A 17,295-nucleotide genomic window follows, 5' to 3' on the forward strand; every position below is an offset into this window, starting at 1 on the left:
TTGGGCATTTCAACAATGACTTTAAGTGTGACCTACAGTGTCCCCGTGATTTCTCATTCTGTATGCCAAAAAACTTGCCTCTCCAACCAGAGGGAGTTTGAACATGTTCTAGGGGTCTGCATTTAAGCAAGCTGTTCTTGGTGCACATGAGCAGAAATCTCCTCCACTGCTTCTGCTGCATGCTGTTGCTAGAACATATACATGACTTACTTTTAGCTGGTTGCTCCCATTAGTTATTTTAATGGTAACACTGCAGCTATATAATTTGCATAAGCTTTTCTGAGAGCAGCACCATAAAAGGTGAGACTAGCTGGAACAAATGGCCTAGAAAAGTAGTGATTTGGGTATTTGGAGGTGAGTTTCTGTGGCTATCTGGCAATGAAAGGACCAGCGAAAAGGCAGGAGAGTGGCTTGAGATCAGGTTCAGAGGAGCTGTGATACGCTGCAAAGGCTGTGTTTACAGGCCTGAGCATGATATCACAGCTCCTTTGGACTCCTTTGGAGTTGGAGGTGCTTAAGAGAGAGAGGACAGAGCTGGACTGGGTCTTCAAGTATCTTCTGCTCTGAAATGTCTCTGTGCAGTCCGGCATTGTATCAGCAGTGCTGTGTGGAGAGAAATGGGCTGGAAGGGTGAAGGCTTGCTTTTGGGAGGTTTCTGGGCAGGAGAGCTGGGAGCAGGAGATATTAGCACCATCTCCAGGAGGAACCCGTTGCTTTTGGCCACCAGGAGCAAAATATCTGATACGGGAGAGAAGGGGATAGCAACAAGCACTTGATAGAGAAACACAACTTGTGCAGATCCCTGTGAAAATCCCTCTCACCCTGCCATCCTCCAACAGGATGTTCCTCCTACGAGCGTGAAGCCGGTGCCTAGAAACAAGCTGCAGGATCTTACTGCTGGGTAGTGGAGTGGTGGTGACTGAGAAGGGACTTGGAGGTTGCTAAGAGTCTCCTTGTTTATTTGCTGATGGTCTAACAGCTCCCTCGGTCAGAGACACACTCTCCTTGTTAACAAAAAGGCAGTGAATTATTGAGCAGCTGAAAATGCCAGATGGCAATAGCTCTGCTGCTTACAGGAGGAGGGGAGAGAGGGAGACATGCACATGGTGGGGAACAGATTGAGAGCATTTCCATAGCAAAAAGCAGACCCCGGCTAGAGGTCCTAGTGGCCCCGGGTGGTTGCCTGATGGCAAGCAGGAGGCAGGCAAGCCAGGGCAAACAGCTGCTGCTTGCCAGAGTAGCCCCCTCACTTCTTACAGGTCTCTTCTGGAGGTCCCTTTTCAGGGGTCATTATCCTGGTGGGACCATGCTGGCCCTTGAAGTACAGGACTCCCAGCCATGGCTGGGAGGCAGGCTGTGACTGAGTGCACTACAGGGATGCTTTGCCAGCCCATCCATCACTCCACACCCAGGTGCAAGTATTAGCCCCAAGTCTACTGGGATGCCCTTTGGAGAAGTATCAGCATATCTCAAGTGACCTGGCAGTTCTTTTGAGAGTCTCACTAATGTTCAGCCGTCCTAGCTTGGGCAGTGATGTCTCCAGACACCACAGACTGGACAGATGGATGTGTATATGGATAGGGACCTCCAAGGAGAACTGAAGATGCAGCATGGGCAGGTCTGTAGCAGACACGGAAGCCCATGGCTCAGCTGACGTTGCACCATGTGCACAGGAAGAGGGACTGCCATGTGTCTGCATGTCCTGGGGCCTGTAGCTCAGCAGCTTCTGACATCCCTTCAAGGCATCTATGCAGGTAGTCAGATGCCAACCTAATACTGCAGTGGGGTGAGGCTCAGGCTCTTCTGGGCTCATAGCCTTGGTCCAATCATCCGAGCCACTCCTGGGCTTCCAGTGAAGATTTTTCTTTGGGATGGAATTTATGCTTCAGAAATGAAAATAGCAAGTCACCATCTTTTTTTGTGTATTTAATTTGAAAACTGCAGGCACCAAGAGTAGTTCTTAAATTCTTCAACACTCTGGAGAGCTTGAGTTGAGAATCCCTTGGGAATCCTCAGTGTCCAGGCTGTCAGATCTTTTTTTCTTTTTTTTCCTTTGTTTTTCTTTTTTTTTTTTTTTTTGGTCAACTCTCGTGTTTGAAAACCTCCCTCCTCTTCAGCTTATTCTTTCCCTGGATGAGGAGGTCAAAGAGAGTCAGTCTCTCAGGCATGTAATGTATGTCAGCTCCTGCAGCAGCACTCTTGCCCTGCCCATTCTGGTCAGCTGTGGGATGGGGGTGTCTGGGCGCCTTGTGACTTTAGGACAGGACTCCTCAAGCAGCAAACTGCAAGCTCAAAGAGAGAGAGACTGAGGCCACAGCCATGCATATAAAATTAGGTGCTGCTGTAGTCCCCCATCTGTCACACTGACATAGAACAAGTAAATGTTTCCTAACAAAAGCAAATCTGTGTAGAACTTAGGAATATCCTCTTTCTAAGCCAAGTCATTTTCTGTGTGATGTCTCTATGCTCCCCAAGGACCTCTCAATTAGGTTTCCTTTGGTGTTGAAGAAGAGTTGATCCTGTTTGTTCTTGGTGGCAAAAACAGCCATAAACACTTTGCATCTCCACATCCCTGGAGGTCCCATCTCTCTTTGTTTGCATTCTCCTCCGCTGCTTAATTAAACCATGGGTCCTGCTTCTCTTCCTCCGTCCTGTTCATGTGGGCTTTGAGTGTCCTCCAGCAGGGATCACCTGGTGCTGGGTAACTGCAGGGGCCATAGCAGGGTCTCAGTTGTGGCTGGAATATAGATAAAAAGCAAGGAGAAGAATGAATGCCTAGTGGCTTGGATGCAAAGCTCACAGGAGTACATGTTATAAACCACTCTTGAGTTTTCACCTAGCCTTTGCACTGGTCACAATATACTGACCACAATATACTGTGCCCATCATGTCTTATAAACTTCAGGCAGGCCTGAAAATGTTCTTGTCAGGAGCACAAGTTCCTAAGAATAGAGATATAGAATAATTGTGGTTGGAAGGGCCCCCTTGGAGGTCATCTGATAAAGGTCCGTGCTCATGGCCAGGCCAGCTTCAAAATTATATTTGGCTGCTCAAGGCCTCCAAAGACTGTGTGGTCTCACCACAGACATAGCTGTTCTCTGAAGGCCATGCAGCTCTCCAGGCACCAGAAGCAGCTGGCTAAAGGTGTTGAGGGTGACTCCAAGGCTCAGAGGCAGGACAGGTACATGAGGACAAGAGACTCTGGCCCACTTGTTCCAACCCCATATTAGTTAGTGTTTGCTGTGCTGGTTCCCTCTCCTCATCTTTGTATGGTGAGTGCAGCAGCTGTTTGGCACTGTCCTGTGGCATCCCCATGAGTAAAAACCATGCTGTAGAGTGGTCATTCCCAGGGGCCCTAGGCACTGCAGGCTTGGAGAGGATCCACTCCTATCTAAAGCATGGTGGTAGGAAAGGTTATGGAAACAAGCCGCCGTCTTCGCCATTAATGGCCTTTAAGTGTCTCCTGCCAGTGGGGACTGTAACCTATGGTATCAGCTCCCGGGGAAGGTGGTGGGAAGCCTGGCATTTAGGGTTTTGAGAAGCTGACTCTTCTGAAGAGATCAAGATATCTTGGAAAGAGCAATTGGAAAGCAGGTGGAACGATGAAAGGGAAGTCCTCTAACTCCCGAGTCACACAGATCTTGATGCTGGAGGAAGACATCAGGCTTAGGGATATTCCATAGGCAGTAGATATCTGGCTGTGGGGAGAGAAGTGAGTGCAGCCCCAGCAGCCCAGTTGTCAATATCATCATTGCTGTTTTTTTCAGAAATTCAAACAAATGCTTCAGCTTCTCATTCCTGCCTGCTGAGGACATCAGAGTGGCCATGGCTCAACCCAGCTTCCAGGACTGAGGAGCAGAGGTGGTGAGAGACCTGTCTCAGGTATGACAGAGACAACCAAATAGTGTGGGGTTTAATGGGGTGGGGAAAGGGCAGGAAGTAGCTGTGAGATTTCTTCAGCAACACCTCTGTGTCCAACAACCTCTCCCTGAGAGAGACTGGGACTGGGGAAGCTCCGAGGTCACCAGCCAGTCCTCTCCCCTCCCTACCCTTAGTGAGCTCCTCAGACCTTGATGGAAGAGATCTGGAAGAGCCATGGCCTCTTTTCAAGCAATGGCTTCTCCATCCACACCCCTGCCTCTGTGTTGCAGGGTGAGACCCCACGCCGGCACTGATGGAGAGCACATACTCGATGGAGCCAGCACCTGATGGTGCCGGCCTCACCTCGCTGGATGTGCTCATCTTCCTGGATGCTCCAGTGAACAGCACGGAGGAGCAGTGCTTCAGCGCCCGCTCCCGCAGCACCGTCCTGGAGGGACTGCCATTTGGTGGTGTGCCCACCGTGCTCGCCATCAACTTCACCCTCTGGCTGGTGAGGGCCAGGAGGGTGCCATTTCTAAGGGTTCTGCAGCCCCCACATGCACTGACAGCCACACGCAAGTGCAGCCCATGCACTGGTGCACCTGGCTGACTGGGGAACAGGGATGAGTGCAGAAGTCCAAGGGCTTTGCCCTCATCGTGGTGGGCAGCCAAGGACACTTGGGCAGCAGTGGTGAGATTGCGGAGCAGGAACAGTTTGGAGCAAGAGTTTTGCATGAGCTTGGGCTCATGAGTGAGAAAGCAGAAAGGAGGGATATGAGAAGATCCCATGGGGTGAGACCTTGCAGCAAAATACTCCTCTTTCTTCTTCTTCCAGCTTCTCCTTCTAGTCTTCTCATGTCTTCGGAAAGCGGCTTGGGACTACGGGCGCCTGGCACTGCTGATGGACAATGATAGGTGAGGAGGATGCAAAGCTGCTGCAGGTGATGGCTCCATTCTCTTCAAGAGGGCTGGAAGGAAGGCCAACACTGTGGGGTGACACACAGAGAAGTTCAGCAGGTGTTGCTATCCATTCTTCCCACTGGCAACGGCCTGGTGCCCCCTTTTCCCATGGAGACACAGCCACCATCTGTGGCAGGGAGAGGGAAAGCCCAGGCCAGCTTTCATCCCCTCTACCATTTGGTGACAGTGCTCTTGGTGCCATTGAGGGCACTGTTCTGGGAAGGACAAAGGCCCAAGAGCTGCTTTTGAGTGGGGAGTGCGCCACTGCCTCTTCTCCTGCCAGTCTCTTGGGATGAGCAGGACTGGCTGGTGGAGGGGGCAGAGGGAGACACACAGCAATAAGACTGTTCCTCATGTCACCACAGCAACTTGCCTGGTCCGTCATTTGGGCTAGGTGCAGAATTCCACAAAAATAAGCAGTGTTCTGGTAAAAGGGGAGCCCAGACCATATTTCTAGGTGGGCTGTTCTGCCCAGAACAGCCTGTCTGCCAGAGCACAGCTCACCTTGGGCAACAAAGCATCTTTCATTGCACAGGCAGGTGCACACAGGAGGGGTCAGTGCAAGGCTGGGCAGCCCACAAGAGCAAGTTCTGTTAAGTCCCTCTCCTGCCTCCTCCCCTCTCCAGCTCCTCTTGGCCTCTGAATCTGGAGCTGTCTGGCAATGAATACGTGATGTTTCCCTTTATCAGTGAGATCAAAGGGCAATCAAGACTTAAAATGCAATTCCTTAAAAGGAATGATTACATTCCTTTTTTACTGTAAAACCATTTGAGACATCTGAAAACAATGGAATAGAAATACCTGGTTCAACAGTCTCTTGTAATGGACCTACGGCTACACCTCCATGAGCCCATCATGGGTCAGGGCCACAGAGAAGCCAGGGAGACTTGTTGGTGCAAAGGCAGCAAGATGCAATCCCTTTGTCCCAAGCCCAGCAGTAATCACTGTTCCAGGCCCAGTGTAGGATGCAGGGAGGGGGGAGGCATTTTCCGGGCTGCTCTCCTGGGAGAGACTTCTCCAAGGGTGCTTATCCTCTCCTGTCTGCTGCTTCTCTTCTGCCTCACCCATCCACTCGTCCCCTCACTGCAAAGCCTGACGTCGCTTTTCTATGGAGAGCAGAGTGAGAAGGAGAAGTCCCCGTCAGAGAGCAGCCCTCTGGATGCCGACAACAAGGATGTGGTGAGTGCCAGTGGCTGTGGCAGTGGGAACCTGGGCTGGGCTCATCCTGGCCTAGCCTGTCCTGTTCTTCATCAGAAACCTGGGTCAGAAGTTAAATGGGAGAAATTAAATCTCCTGCTCAACATCCTTTAGCAGTGGAGATTTCAGGGCTTTTTGTCCTGGGTTCTTTGAGGCATCTATTTTGAATGGCAGTTTGGAGGGATGCCCCTGTCAGGGCAACCGTCTCACAGCTGCACGGCTGTCCTTGCAGCTGTGGGAATCTAGCTGGATGCATGGCCAGAGCTTTGCTGCACGCCTGCAAGGACCTTTCCCACCCCTCAGGACAAAGTCTCCCACACCACATTTCCTCCTCTGCCAGCATCGTGGGGCTTTAAAGTAGTCTTCTGTTTCTCTCTACCACACTAGGCTTTGCTGGAAACAAACACAGATGGACACATTTTGCTGCCCCTTTCTTTTTTGGCAGAAAAAGCTCAAACATCAGTCACTGGTATGACTATGAACAAATGTCATGACTTATTTAAAAATTGAGGCAGGAAAGAACCAAAAGAAGCAAAATCCTTGCAAGTGGCAGGAGGCCAGTTTAAAGGCTCTATACCAGATGCTCTAGGCAAATGTATATTGCTCATGAAAAAACAAGTGAGAAAGACTACAGGGAAAGCCAGCACACTAAAGAGCAGATTAAAGGAGATTATTAGAAGCAAGAAGACATCCTTTAAAAAGTCAGACTGTTCACAAATGAGGAAAATCTCAACTCTGCCAGGTTAGATGTAAAATACACTAAGAGGAGTGAAGAGCAGTTATGAGGGGAAATTTGTAGAGATCATAAAAAGCTCAGAATCACAAAATCACAGAATGGGTAGAGTTGAAAGGGACCAAAGTGGGTCATCTGGTCCAACCTCCTTGCTCAAGCAGAGTCATCCTAGAGCACATGGCACAGGATTGTATCTTGAATATCTCCAGTGAAGGAGACTCTACAACCTCTCTGGGCAATCTGTTCCAGTGCATCGTGCTTTCTTCCAGTCCTCAGGCACCTCTCCTGATCACCAGGACTTCTCAAAGATGATCATGAGCTGCCTTGCTGTGGTGTCTGCCAGCTCTCTCAGCAGTTGTGGATGCATCCCATCAGGCCCCGTGAACTGGTGGATGTCAAGTCTGGCTAGGTGTTTTCTAACTCAGTGCTCCTTCACCAGGGGAGAGTCTGTCTTCTAACATTCCTTTATCCTGATCTCTTGGGTCACAGATCCCAGAGGACTGGTCTTGTCAGTCAAGACTGATGCAAAGAAGTACTGGATTTTTCTTTGCATATCAGGAACAGGAAACATGCCAGAGGGTTTATAGTGCTGTTAGATATTGAAGATAGAAACTATTCACTGGAGGAGGCAAAAATGCTGCCAGACAGCTAAATGAGGTTTGGGTGCCTTTATCCAGTGAGGAGATTGACCTGTTCATGCCCACAAACCCTTCTCTGGGATGCACCAAAACACCCCTCCAGCAGTGAGGTTGGAGGACGAGTTGCAATAAAAGCCTGACAAATTTCCACTGCCATCAGAAATTCCAAGGAGCAGGCACAGAACTTCTCACTCACCCTGAGATGAAAAGCCAGGATACTGACTGGAGTGTGCAACCTGTCTCCTGTGTGTGGGAATCCTTAAGAATGTGGAATCAGCTGATAAATGCTGTTGTTTCAAGAGGGTTTCTGGACAGCCCAAGAAATTACAGCCCAGGGAGCTTGGGGTCTGCAGAGCCTCTTAGGCATGGTTGTCTGGAGCAGAGCCTTGGAGTAGGACATAGGAGGGGAACCTGCTGGGCTGTGCTAAGGGAGTGTCTGACCCCTCTGGAGCTGTTGGGGATGTGGGTATGCCTGCATGTCCAAAGCCTCCTTTGGCTTTTGATCAGATGAAGCTAAGCTGTAGGATAGGAGGGAATGTCCAGGCATGAATAAAGTCAAGGGATGGAGAGGAGGAAGAAAATGCCAGCTCTCACATGGCAGAGTAAAGGAATCCCCCATGCTTGGTGTCCCTCCCATCCAAGGTCAGCATAAACAGAGCTGGTGAAGGCTCTGGAGCACAAGCCTTACGAGGAGCAGCTGAGGGAGCTGGAGTTGTTCAGCCAGAGGGAAAGGAGGCTCGGGGAAGACCTTATTTCTCTGTACAACTACCTGAAGGGAGGCCATAGTGAGGTGGGGGTCATTCTATTCTCCCAAGTAACAAGACGCAGGACTAAATGGCTGCATTTGTAGCAGAGCATGTTATTGGAATATATTGGGTATTAGGAAAAAGTTCCTCGCTGAAAGGCAGGCTGCCCAGGGAAGTGATAGAATCACTATTCCTAGAGGTATTTAAAGGGTATGTAGATGTGGCACTTAGGGACATGATTTAGTGGTGGACTCGGCACTGCTCAGTTAATGGTTAATGATTTTAGGGGTCTTTTCTAACCTTATGATTCTATTATTCTATATAACCTCCAGAAAGTAGTGAAGAGGCCAAATGGATGAGTGCTATTTGGCACAGCCATGACCTGGAGAACTGCAGAGGGACCTTGAACTTGCATGATCTCTGGTGTTAGTACCATGTAAAATAATGCATACGGGAGAAAACGCCTGTGCGTACACTGTGACAAGGAATAAGCTAGTACACAAGAACTTAGGCTGTCCTGTAGCACTCTACAGCAGTGCCACCTCAGCACCTGAGAGTAGTCAAAAAAGTGCATTGAATTTTAGGGGCTGTCAGGGAAGGGGAAGAGGAGGGAGCTCTGGAAACAGGAGCCTGTTACAGTGAGCCTCCTAAATATTCAGAGGAAGCTGAGGTCCAGCAAGTCACCCCTGAAACAGTAGGTTAATGCTTCACCTCAGCTTCCTCTGCAAATCTTTCTGTGGCCAAAAATATGCACCTGACAGCCATCAGGTTGGTTGATGTTTGTAGAGAGACTTCCCTGTCCCTTTATACTCCTGCCCTAGCAGACTCCTTGTTCCCCCTCACAGGAATTCTCTTATCACCACTTTCAAGGTCACATGGTCCCTCAGGGCTCTTGCCACCTAGAAGAGAGGTCCTGCTCAGCTTCCCACCAGCTCTTTGGATGTGTTTTCCTTGCTTCTCCAGAGGCAGCTGCCTTTCCCACTGGGCTGAGCATTGCTGAGCTGCCATGGGCACTACCTCCATTTGCCCCCTGGCCATAGGCACCGCACCACCTCTGCCTGTGTCCCCAGCTCCTCACCAGGGAGGTGGGGATGGTTGCCCTTGTCTCATCCTGACTCTCTTTCCTTCTAGGGATTCTGTTCCTGGCTGCTTTCTATCTACCAGATGAAGTAAGTGTGTGTCTTTGGCATTATGGTCATGCCCCACCACCTCTGGGCACCGCTGGGGGAGCTCATCACCAGGAGCTGCTGGGACCAGCAGCAGAGGAGAGCCCTCTTAAAACATGCATTCTGAGGAGAGAGCAGAGAGCTCACCCCTGCATTTCCTCCTGGCCCCTAGATCCTATCCCAAAGAAAAGGGCTTCAACCTCTCCTGATAGGAACCAGTCCTGTAATGAGATGGCATCTGGAGGGCTGCTTGGGTCCCTCATTCAGTCTGTGCTCAAATCCTTTGTGCCACAGTCAGGATGTCATGAGTTGGTGTGGGCTGTGAGAGACTGGAGAAAGCCAGTGTCCCCATGACGGGAGATGGTGGGGAGGAACCAGCCACACTCACCCCCACCTGCCTCTCTCCAGGGACGAGGAGATTCAGAGCAAGTGTGGGATCGATGCCACCACCTACCTCTCCTTCCAGCGGCACCTCCTGGTCCTGCTGATGCTGGTTTGCGTGCTCTCTGTGGCTGTCATCCTGCCTGTGAACTTCTCAGGGGACCTCCTGGGTAGGTGCTTCCCTAGTCACAGGATGACTCAGGAGTGCCATGCAAGTTTCCTTTGGGCAAGCACTGTGCCTCTGGGGCAGAAGGCAACAAAACCCCTCTCTCGGAAGCTCCCATGTGAGCAGGAGTCCACCATTAGCTGTGGGACAGAGGAGCATAAGAGGCTGGGAAATTCAGGGCAGTGGGGACTTGGTGGGGACCTGGGGGATGGAAAACAAGGGAGCAAACACCAGAGCCGATAACTGCAATAGGGACATGCACACTGCGCTGGGTTCCCTTAATCTTCTGCTTCTCCTCTTCCTCTGCAGGACACAACCCCACCCACTTTGGCCGGACAACCATCGCCAACATCCCAACTCAGTAGGTGCTCCCACAGGCAGGGGGGCTGTGTGTGCTGCCGCTGTGGTGGGCGCTGCTGGGAGCACCTAGGCACAGAACTCACCACAGCTCCGTGTGAGCGGCACACCGCTCACAGTAGCTCTGCGTCTCTCTGTTCTACGCATGAGCACAGTCAGGGCAGCCAACACAGTGGCCCTGCTCGTTGCACCCCCGTGCTGGCAGAAGCGCTCTCGGGGATGCTGCGTGGCCTCATTTCTGTAGTATCTCAGTGAACACCATGGGTGCTGCTCTTCTAGTTCCTGGGGTGGGTGTCTGACAGCTGGCACGGGGAGGTCCTGCTGGGTGGAAGGGGTGGCCATGGGTGAGATACTGAGTGCCGTGCTGGTTCCCATGCCACATGCTCATCACAGTGCTCATTGATCCCCTCTTCCTCTCTTCCAGAGACCGTCTCCTGTGGCTGCACAGCATCTTTGCCCTCATCTATTTCATCCTCACCGTCCTTTGCATGGCTCACCACTCTGTCCACCTGGAATATAGAGAGAATGAGAAGGTGAGCAACCACCCCTCCTCCAACCCTGCCTTGGTCAGTGCTAATGGATAGCTTTTTGCTTTGCACAAATGCTGGTCCCAGTAGGTACAGAGGGCTTTAGGAACAGCCTGGAACTGGGCTGGCAGGGAGAGGTATGGCTGATTTTCACCAGCTTCTGGATAAAGTGACAGCCTAGAGACAAATCTCTCTCTTGCTGTCTTGTCTCTTGAGACTGAAGCTCTGCTGTATCCATCTGTCTGGGGTATGGCATTGTCTGGCTATGCCCCCAGGGTTTGGGTTTGGGCATTGAGGAGATCTGTGCTGACTAGCCTCCAGGATGGCAGTCGGTGCTCCAGCTCCCCTCTGGGTGAACAGGGTGGCAGCGATATGTCCTGCAGACCCCTGCCCATCTTGCAGATCCTGCAGATCCATCCTGCAGATCCCTCTGCCTCTTCTCATCCCCCAGGTTGCCCGGACACTGATGGTTACCCACATCCCCAAGGAGATCACAGACCCTTCCCTTATCATCAAGCATTTCCAGTGAGTAGCCATGTGCCACAGCCTTGCTGGGTGAGTGGCAGGCAGGTGGCAGGAACTGTCCCCATCCCCTGGCTCCTGGTGCCACCATGCCCCTGTGCTTGCAGTGAGGCTTATCCCAGCTGCACCGTCACCAATGTCCAGTTCTGCTTCGACGTGCGCAAGCTGATGAAGCTGGATGCAGAGAGGTGAGGGGGTGCACGTCTGTGTTGCCTCTGTGCATGGGTGTACTGCTCCTGCCCACCACATCCAGGCACCCAGTCTGGGTTTCTGTCTGTATACCTGGGGCTCCCCGAATGACCTTCACCCCTATCGGCTTCCTGGCAGGCGCAAAGCAATGAAGGGGCGGCTTTACTTCACCACCAAGGCACAGAAAGAGGGGAAGATCATGATCAAAACTCACCCCTGCGCCCGCATCTTCTGCTGCCGCTTCTGTGGCTTTGATGAGGTAGGAGGGTGCAGGCAGGGCTGCAGGCAGCACACCTGCACCATGGGCAAGGCAGAGTGTGGCAGCTTGCCCCTGCCCCAGCCTGGTGTGCGGCACAGCCCTGGCTGCTCCCGCAGGTGGATGCTGAGCAGTACTACGGGGAGCTGGAGGAGAAGCTCACAGATGAGTTCAATGCCGAGCGCAACCGCATCACGCTCAAGCGGCTTGACATGGCCTTCGTCACCTTCCAGGACGAGCGGATGACAGCTGTGTGAGTGCCCCTCATGCAATGGCCATGGGATGCTCCCCAGCCTGTTGGCCACCACTGCTGGGGAACTGGGACACCTTGCCAGCTTTTCCAGCCAAAGCCAGGCAACGGGTCGCTCTCCTCTATGCCTCTGCCATTTGCAGAGTTGGCTGCCCTGTTAGAGCTGTGGGAAGGGTCTCTCAAGAAGTGAGATCTGACCCCTGGCTCCCTCTTCCTGCAGGATTTTGAAGGACTACAGCCACATCCACTGCCGCAAGCACCCCCAGCAGTCATCTGTCACCACCGTGGTCAAATCACACCACTGGGGTGTTCACTATGCCCCTGCACCCAGCGATATTATCTGGTGAACCCCCATGGCAGACGGGAGGGAGGAAGGGGGAACAAGCAGATGTGGGGAAGCCCATGTCCATACCTATAAGGAGCCCATGTCCATAGCTATAAGGAGCCTATGCCCATAGCTATAGGGAGCCCGTATAGCTGTAGGGAGCCTGTGTCTGTATCTGTAGGACACTTTCCCAGGGTGACAGGGGCTAAGAATCCCTCCTGTTGCCATAGCAGAAGTCAGCAGGGGTGATGGGGGTGATCACCCCAAGGGTGGCAGGGCTCAGCCAGCTGAGATTGGGGGTGATCGCCAGACTCTGATTTCTCCAGCCTGATTCCAAAACCTCCTGGTGGTATGGACCTCTGCTGTGGCTGTTCTCTGGTCCAGGGGGCTCTGCATGTGACAGGAAAGCAGCGCAGGGAGGGGAAGAGGGCGAGCTCAAAACAATGTCTGCCAGGATGGTTGGTGCAGATAGCTGGAGGCAGAGCTTCATGAAGCTATGCTGGGAGGCCCAGGACATGTGGCTTTTCCTCTTCATCATGTCCAAGTCACGTTTTCCTCTTACAGGGAGAATTTATCAGTCCGTGGCACATCCTGGTGGGTGCGATTCTTCCTGCTTAATATCTGCCTGTTTGTCCTCCTGTTCTTCCTCACTACGCCAGCCATCATTGTCAACACTATGGACATGTTCAATGTCACACACCCTGTGGAGAGCCTTAAGGTAGTCCCTAAACCATGCCAATTGTACTGAAAAGTCATCATTTCCAGGCTTGTCTGTGACAGGGGGAGGGTACCAGCTCTACACTGGCCCAAGAAGATGAGCCATCACTAGGATGAGCATTGATGAGAAACAAGGTCATTGATGAGGTCATGTCTGTGCTTGCTATCCATCCCCTTCTGCTTGTGTTTCCAGTGGCAGAGCCCTAGGGCAGCTATGCAAACCTGAGCTTTGGTGCTGGTGTCCATGGAGGCAGGCAGGTTGCTGTCCACTCAAGAAGAAAGGTCTGGAAAGAGCTCAGGAGATGTTAGGAGCTGCCAGCAGCACATCTCCTTCTTGCTCATTGACCTGTGAGCTTTTGGGTGGGCACTGAGGCTCAGAACATGGCTGTGGTGCCTTTGGCTGGCCTCAGGTTCTTATCTCCTGAAACAAATGCCCCTGCTCAGGGAGGTGATGCCCCAGCCCACCTGCTGCACCACCATGTACTACCTCCAGCATGGCTGTGCTCTGGTGGGTTGCTGAGGGGGTGTCTGGCATCTCTCTTCCTGCAGAACCCCATCATCACCCAGTTTTTCCCCACGCTGCTGCTCTGGGCCTTCTCCGTCTTCTTGCCCTTCCTTGTCTACTACTCAGCATTCTTCGAGTCTCACTGGACGAGGTAATGGGGCAGGCCCCCTCAGTCCCCCAGGGCTACCAGAGATGGGAGGAACCGCAGTGGAAGGGGAACCCACCCTGCAGGGAGGCAGGCAGTGGAATGGCAGACCCCCACTGTGGAGCAGGGCCCCCTGGGTGTTTCTCTCCATAGAAAGAAGCCGTTTGCTTCCCATAGTCCTGAACACTTTCAGGCTACTGACAAAGTCAGGTGGTTTTAAGATGGATCTGAAGAAGTCTGTGAGAGGGACAGTGTGATGGTGGACTGGCAGCAGCAGGGCCATCCCAGGCATGCTCCCAGCCCTCCAAGGCAGAGGTATGGGTTCAGAATGCTTAAGTAGCGGAAACTGCCCAACTCCTACAATGTGCTCTCTCTGTCTTCACCCTTCATCAGCCTCAGCCCCTGTGCCTGGTCTGATAAGTCCTTGTAGGAGCTTTTTCACCATCTCCCTTTTTCTGGGGGAAATGGGAGTTCATGAACTTGTACTAGACATCCGTCTGCCTCTTGTTGGGTCTATACCAGAAGGGATGGTAGGAGAGGGCAAGGATGAAGGAGGTGAGAGGCTGGGAGTATGAAAGCTTTCACTACAGCAAATTCCTCATGGTTACACACCCTGGCCTGGGAGAGGCTTTGCAAGACCCCAGGAGATGCTCAGATCAAATGCACACAGCTTTGTGTGGCTTGGAGTTACTCCTTGGTGAAAAGAGAGACTCAGCTCAGCCCCTCACTCCACCTGCTGCTCTTTCCCAAAAAAGTGCAGTGTTCTTTTCTTGTCTTCCCTCTCTGCAGATCAAGTGAAAATCAAATCACCATGCACAAGTGCTTCTTCTTCCTGGTGTTCATGGTTATCATCCTGCCCTCGCTGGGTCTGAGCAGGTACAGACCACCCTGCCATGCTGCTCTCCCTGCTCATGAGCTGCCAGGATCACATGCAGGCCCCTCACCCTGGCAATCCAGCCCCAAAGGGCTAAGGTCCCACTGCCACTGAAACACAGCAGTCTCTGGGGGAAAGAACACTCTTTAGCAGTGCTGAGCCACTCACAGATGGTCACAGACAGAAACCTTCCCTGCAGAGGAGTGGAGCAGAGCAGTTTACCAGGCTGCCACAGCTGACCCAGCGGGGCTGGTGGCAGTGATCAGCTGCGGCTTGGGTTCAGCAGACCCTAAAAGGACCTGGTCAGGGGTCTGCATAGCCCCACCTACAGCAATCCTGGCCATCCAGGAGGCAAGCACACACTCCACGGTGATCTTGTGTGGCAGAGGGGGCTGCTCTGGCAGTGTAGGGTCCAGAGGGTCTTGCCTGATCAGGGCAGGGGAAAGCACATGCCTTCTGGGTGTCTCTCACATAGCTCGCCTTCTTTCTGAGCTGCTCCTCTTCTCTCCCCTCCAGCCTGGACCTGTTTTTCCGCTGGCTCTTCGACACCCACTTTCTGGATGAGGCTGAAGTCAAGTTCCAGTGAGTAGCAGGAAGCTCCCAAACTTCCCAGGCAAGCGGGAGCACCTGTTGTCCATCGCCAGCAGCTCTTGCTGAGCATCCTCTCACTGTCTCACCTCTCTCTGTCCCTGGGGCAGGTGTGTTTTCCTCCCAGACAACGGCGCTTTCTTCGTCAACTACGTAGTCACCTCCAGCCTGATTGGCACGGCCATGGAGCTGCTGCGCATCCCAGGCCTCCTCGTCTACACTGCTCGCCTCTGCTTTGCCAAGTCCGAGCCCGAGCGGCTCCATGTCAAGCGGGTATGTGGCTCTGGTCACCTGTGAGCCTACGTGACCCCCAGCACAGCAGGGATGCACCCACTGGAAACTCAGGCTGTCGTGGTTTTGTGGGGATGCATGTGGGGACTTCTTCAGGCCCCTTGGGGGCTAGTGGGGATGAGGCAGTCCTGTGGGCTGGCATGCAAAGGCCAAGTGCAGCCTTTGCAGTGATGGAGGCAGCAATGACACTGTTGGTTGTGCCCCAGAGCCAAGCTTACCAGTTCCAGTTTGGACTAGAGTACGCCTGGACCTGCTGTATCTTCTCTGTTGTCATGACCTACAGCATCACCTGCCCCATCATCGTCCCCTTTGGTGAGTATGATCCCATGCCCATGGTCCCAGCCATGCCAAGAACAGCTTTGTCCCAGCCGCCAGCAGCAGCATGGGAGTGCGGGCTTCCTGCATGGTACAGGAGGGCACCCTTGGGCATCATCCCCAGTGCCTGCCCTGCATCCTTGTGTCCTGGCTGTTCCCATTGCCCTCCTCCCAAATGTCTCCTCTTGTCCCACCAGGGTTGCTCTACATGCTGCTCAAGCACATGGTTGACCGGTACAACATCTACTACGTGTACATCCCCACCAAACTGAACCAGCGCCTCCACGTGGCCGCCATCAGCCAGGTCGTGGTGGCCCCCATCCTCTGCATGTTCTGGCTGCTCTTCTTCTCCGTCCTGCGCCTCGGTAGGGAGAGCCTGGGGCTGCACCCTGCCACTGCTGAGAGTCGTGTTGATGTTTGGGGGTGACGAGCCACTGGTGTCACCCTTGAGTTAGGCATGGCATGGAGGGTGGCAAGGGGGATGGTGTTGGGAAGACCTGGCAGATGCAAGAGGTGTCAGCTCGTATTTTGGGGAGGGGATTGAGAGCTTGTAAAACCCAAAGCAGACACCAGCCTGGGGCTCAGCTGGACATGCAGCAGGTTTTTTGGAAGCTTATGTGCTGCCCCAGTGTCTCTGTGCTCTAGGTCCCACTCGGCCTGTCACCCTCTTCACCTTTGTGGTCCTCCTCTCCTGCATCATCTTCTCCTTCTTTGGCCTCTGCCTGAAGAAGCTGCAGCCGCGGAAACCCTCCAGCTACCAGGTGAACGCAGCCACCCACCCCACGGTTCCTTCACCCCACTGCATCCCCTCCTCACTTACCATGGGGAGTCTGACATAGCACCTGGCTGTCCCCAGCCAAAGCTGGGCCCCCAAACCATGATTTCCTCATGGCCTCCTTCTCCTCAGATGTCTGACCAGTCTGAGGGCACCTTCAATGACGTGGAGCGGAGCAGTGTTTCCTCCACCCCTAACTCCAATGTGAGTACCCCTCCCCAGCCCTGATGTGGCCACCTGCTCTGGCTCCCATGGGTCCTGATGGCCCACTGCCCCCCGGGGCAGCTCTTTGTGGCCACTGTCCTGCAGGAGCCTGAGCTGAGCCTGACGCCGGCAGCCTCTCCAGCACACCAGTCCTATGGCACCATGGGCAACCACCTGGAGCCTGCGGAGGATGGGGAGGATGGGGGGCTGCAGAGCTTCGAGACAGAGCTGGAGACAGTGGAGGGCGAGTACAGGAGCGGCCCCGTGATAGAGAGCCAGGCTCGCTACCAGTGAACATCCCTGGCACCAGCTGGGAACAGACTGCTGAGAGCGGAGGACGTGCCGTGGGGCAGGAAGGAGCCTTCCCTGCACTGGTGGGGGCCACCTTGCTTATGGGACAGGAGACAACAGGACTGATGTGAGGGGGACACACCACTGCATGGGCAGTGGCAGGAGGCTCTGGTGGTACCTCCCGCTGCCTGCACTGGCTAAGCCCCTTAGTGTCCCCCTGTCCCCACCTGCCTCTTCCAGCCCACAATGCGGGAGAGGGGGTGCAGCAGTATAGGGAGAGGGTCTCTCTGAGAGGCTGTGCTTTTGGGGGCAGAAG

The 17,295-nt window shown here is 53.3% G+C and overlaps 1 protein-coding gene across 1 annotated transcript; it reads left to right on the forward strand.

Annotated features, from left to right (window-relative positions):
• Positions 1-4,174: 4,174 nt before the first annotated feature.
• Positions 4,175-16,982, forward strand: TMEM63C (transmembrane protein 63C; the record flags this gene model as incomplete). The annotated part of the gene is made up of 22 exons (XM_082283186.1): positions 4,175-4,372; positions 4,697-4,776; positions 5,913-6,000; positions 9,267-9,304; positions 9,710-9,852; positions 10,158-10,209; positions 10,630-10,738; positions 11,184-11,257; positions 11,362-11,442; positions 11,582-11,702; positions 11,819-11,952; positions 12,170-12,292; positions 12,839-12,992; positions 13,541-13,647; positions 14,431-14,517; positions 15,032-15,097; positions 15,214-15,376; positions 15,601-15,706; positions 15,907-16,074; positions 16,355-16,470; positions 16,617-16,688; positions 16,770-16,982. The coding sequence occupies 22 exons, from the start codon at positions 4,175-4,177 to the stop codon at positions 16,980-16,982; spliced, it is 2,493 nt and encodes an 830-aa protein (XP_082139312.1).
• Positions 16,983-17,295: the final 313 nt, after the last annotated feature.

The sequence above is a fragment of the Coloeus monedula genome (genome assembly GCF_965178545.1).
Source record: "Coloeus monedula genome assembly, chromosome: 6".
Classification (NCBI taxonomy): Eukaryota; Metazoa; Chordata; class Aves; order Passeriformes; family Corvidae; genus Coloeus; species Coloeus monedula.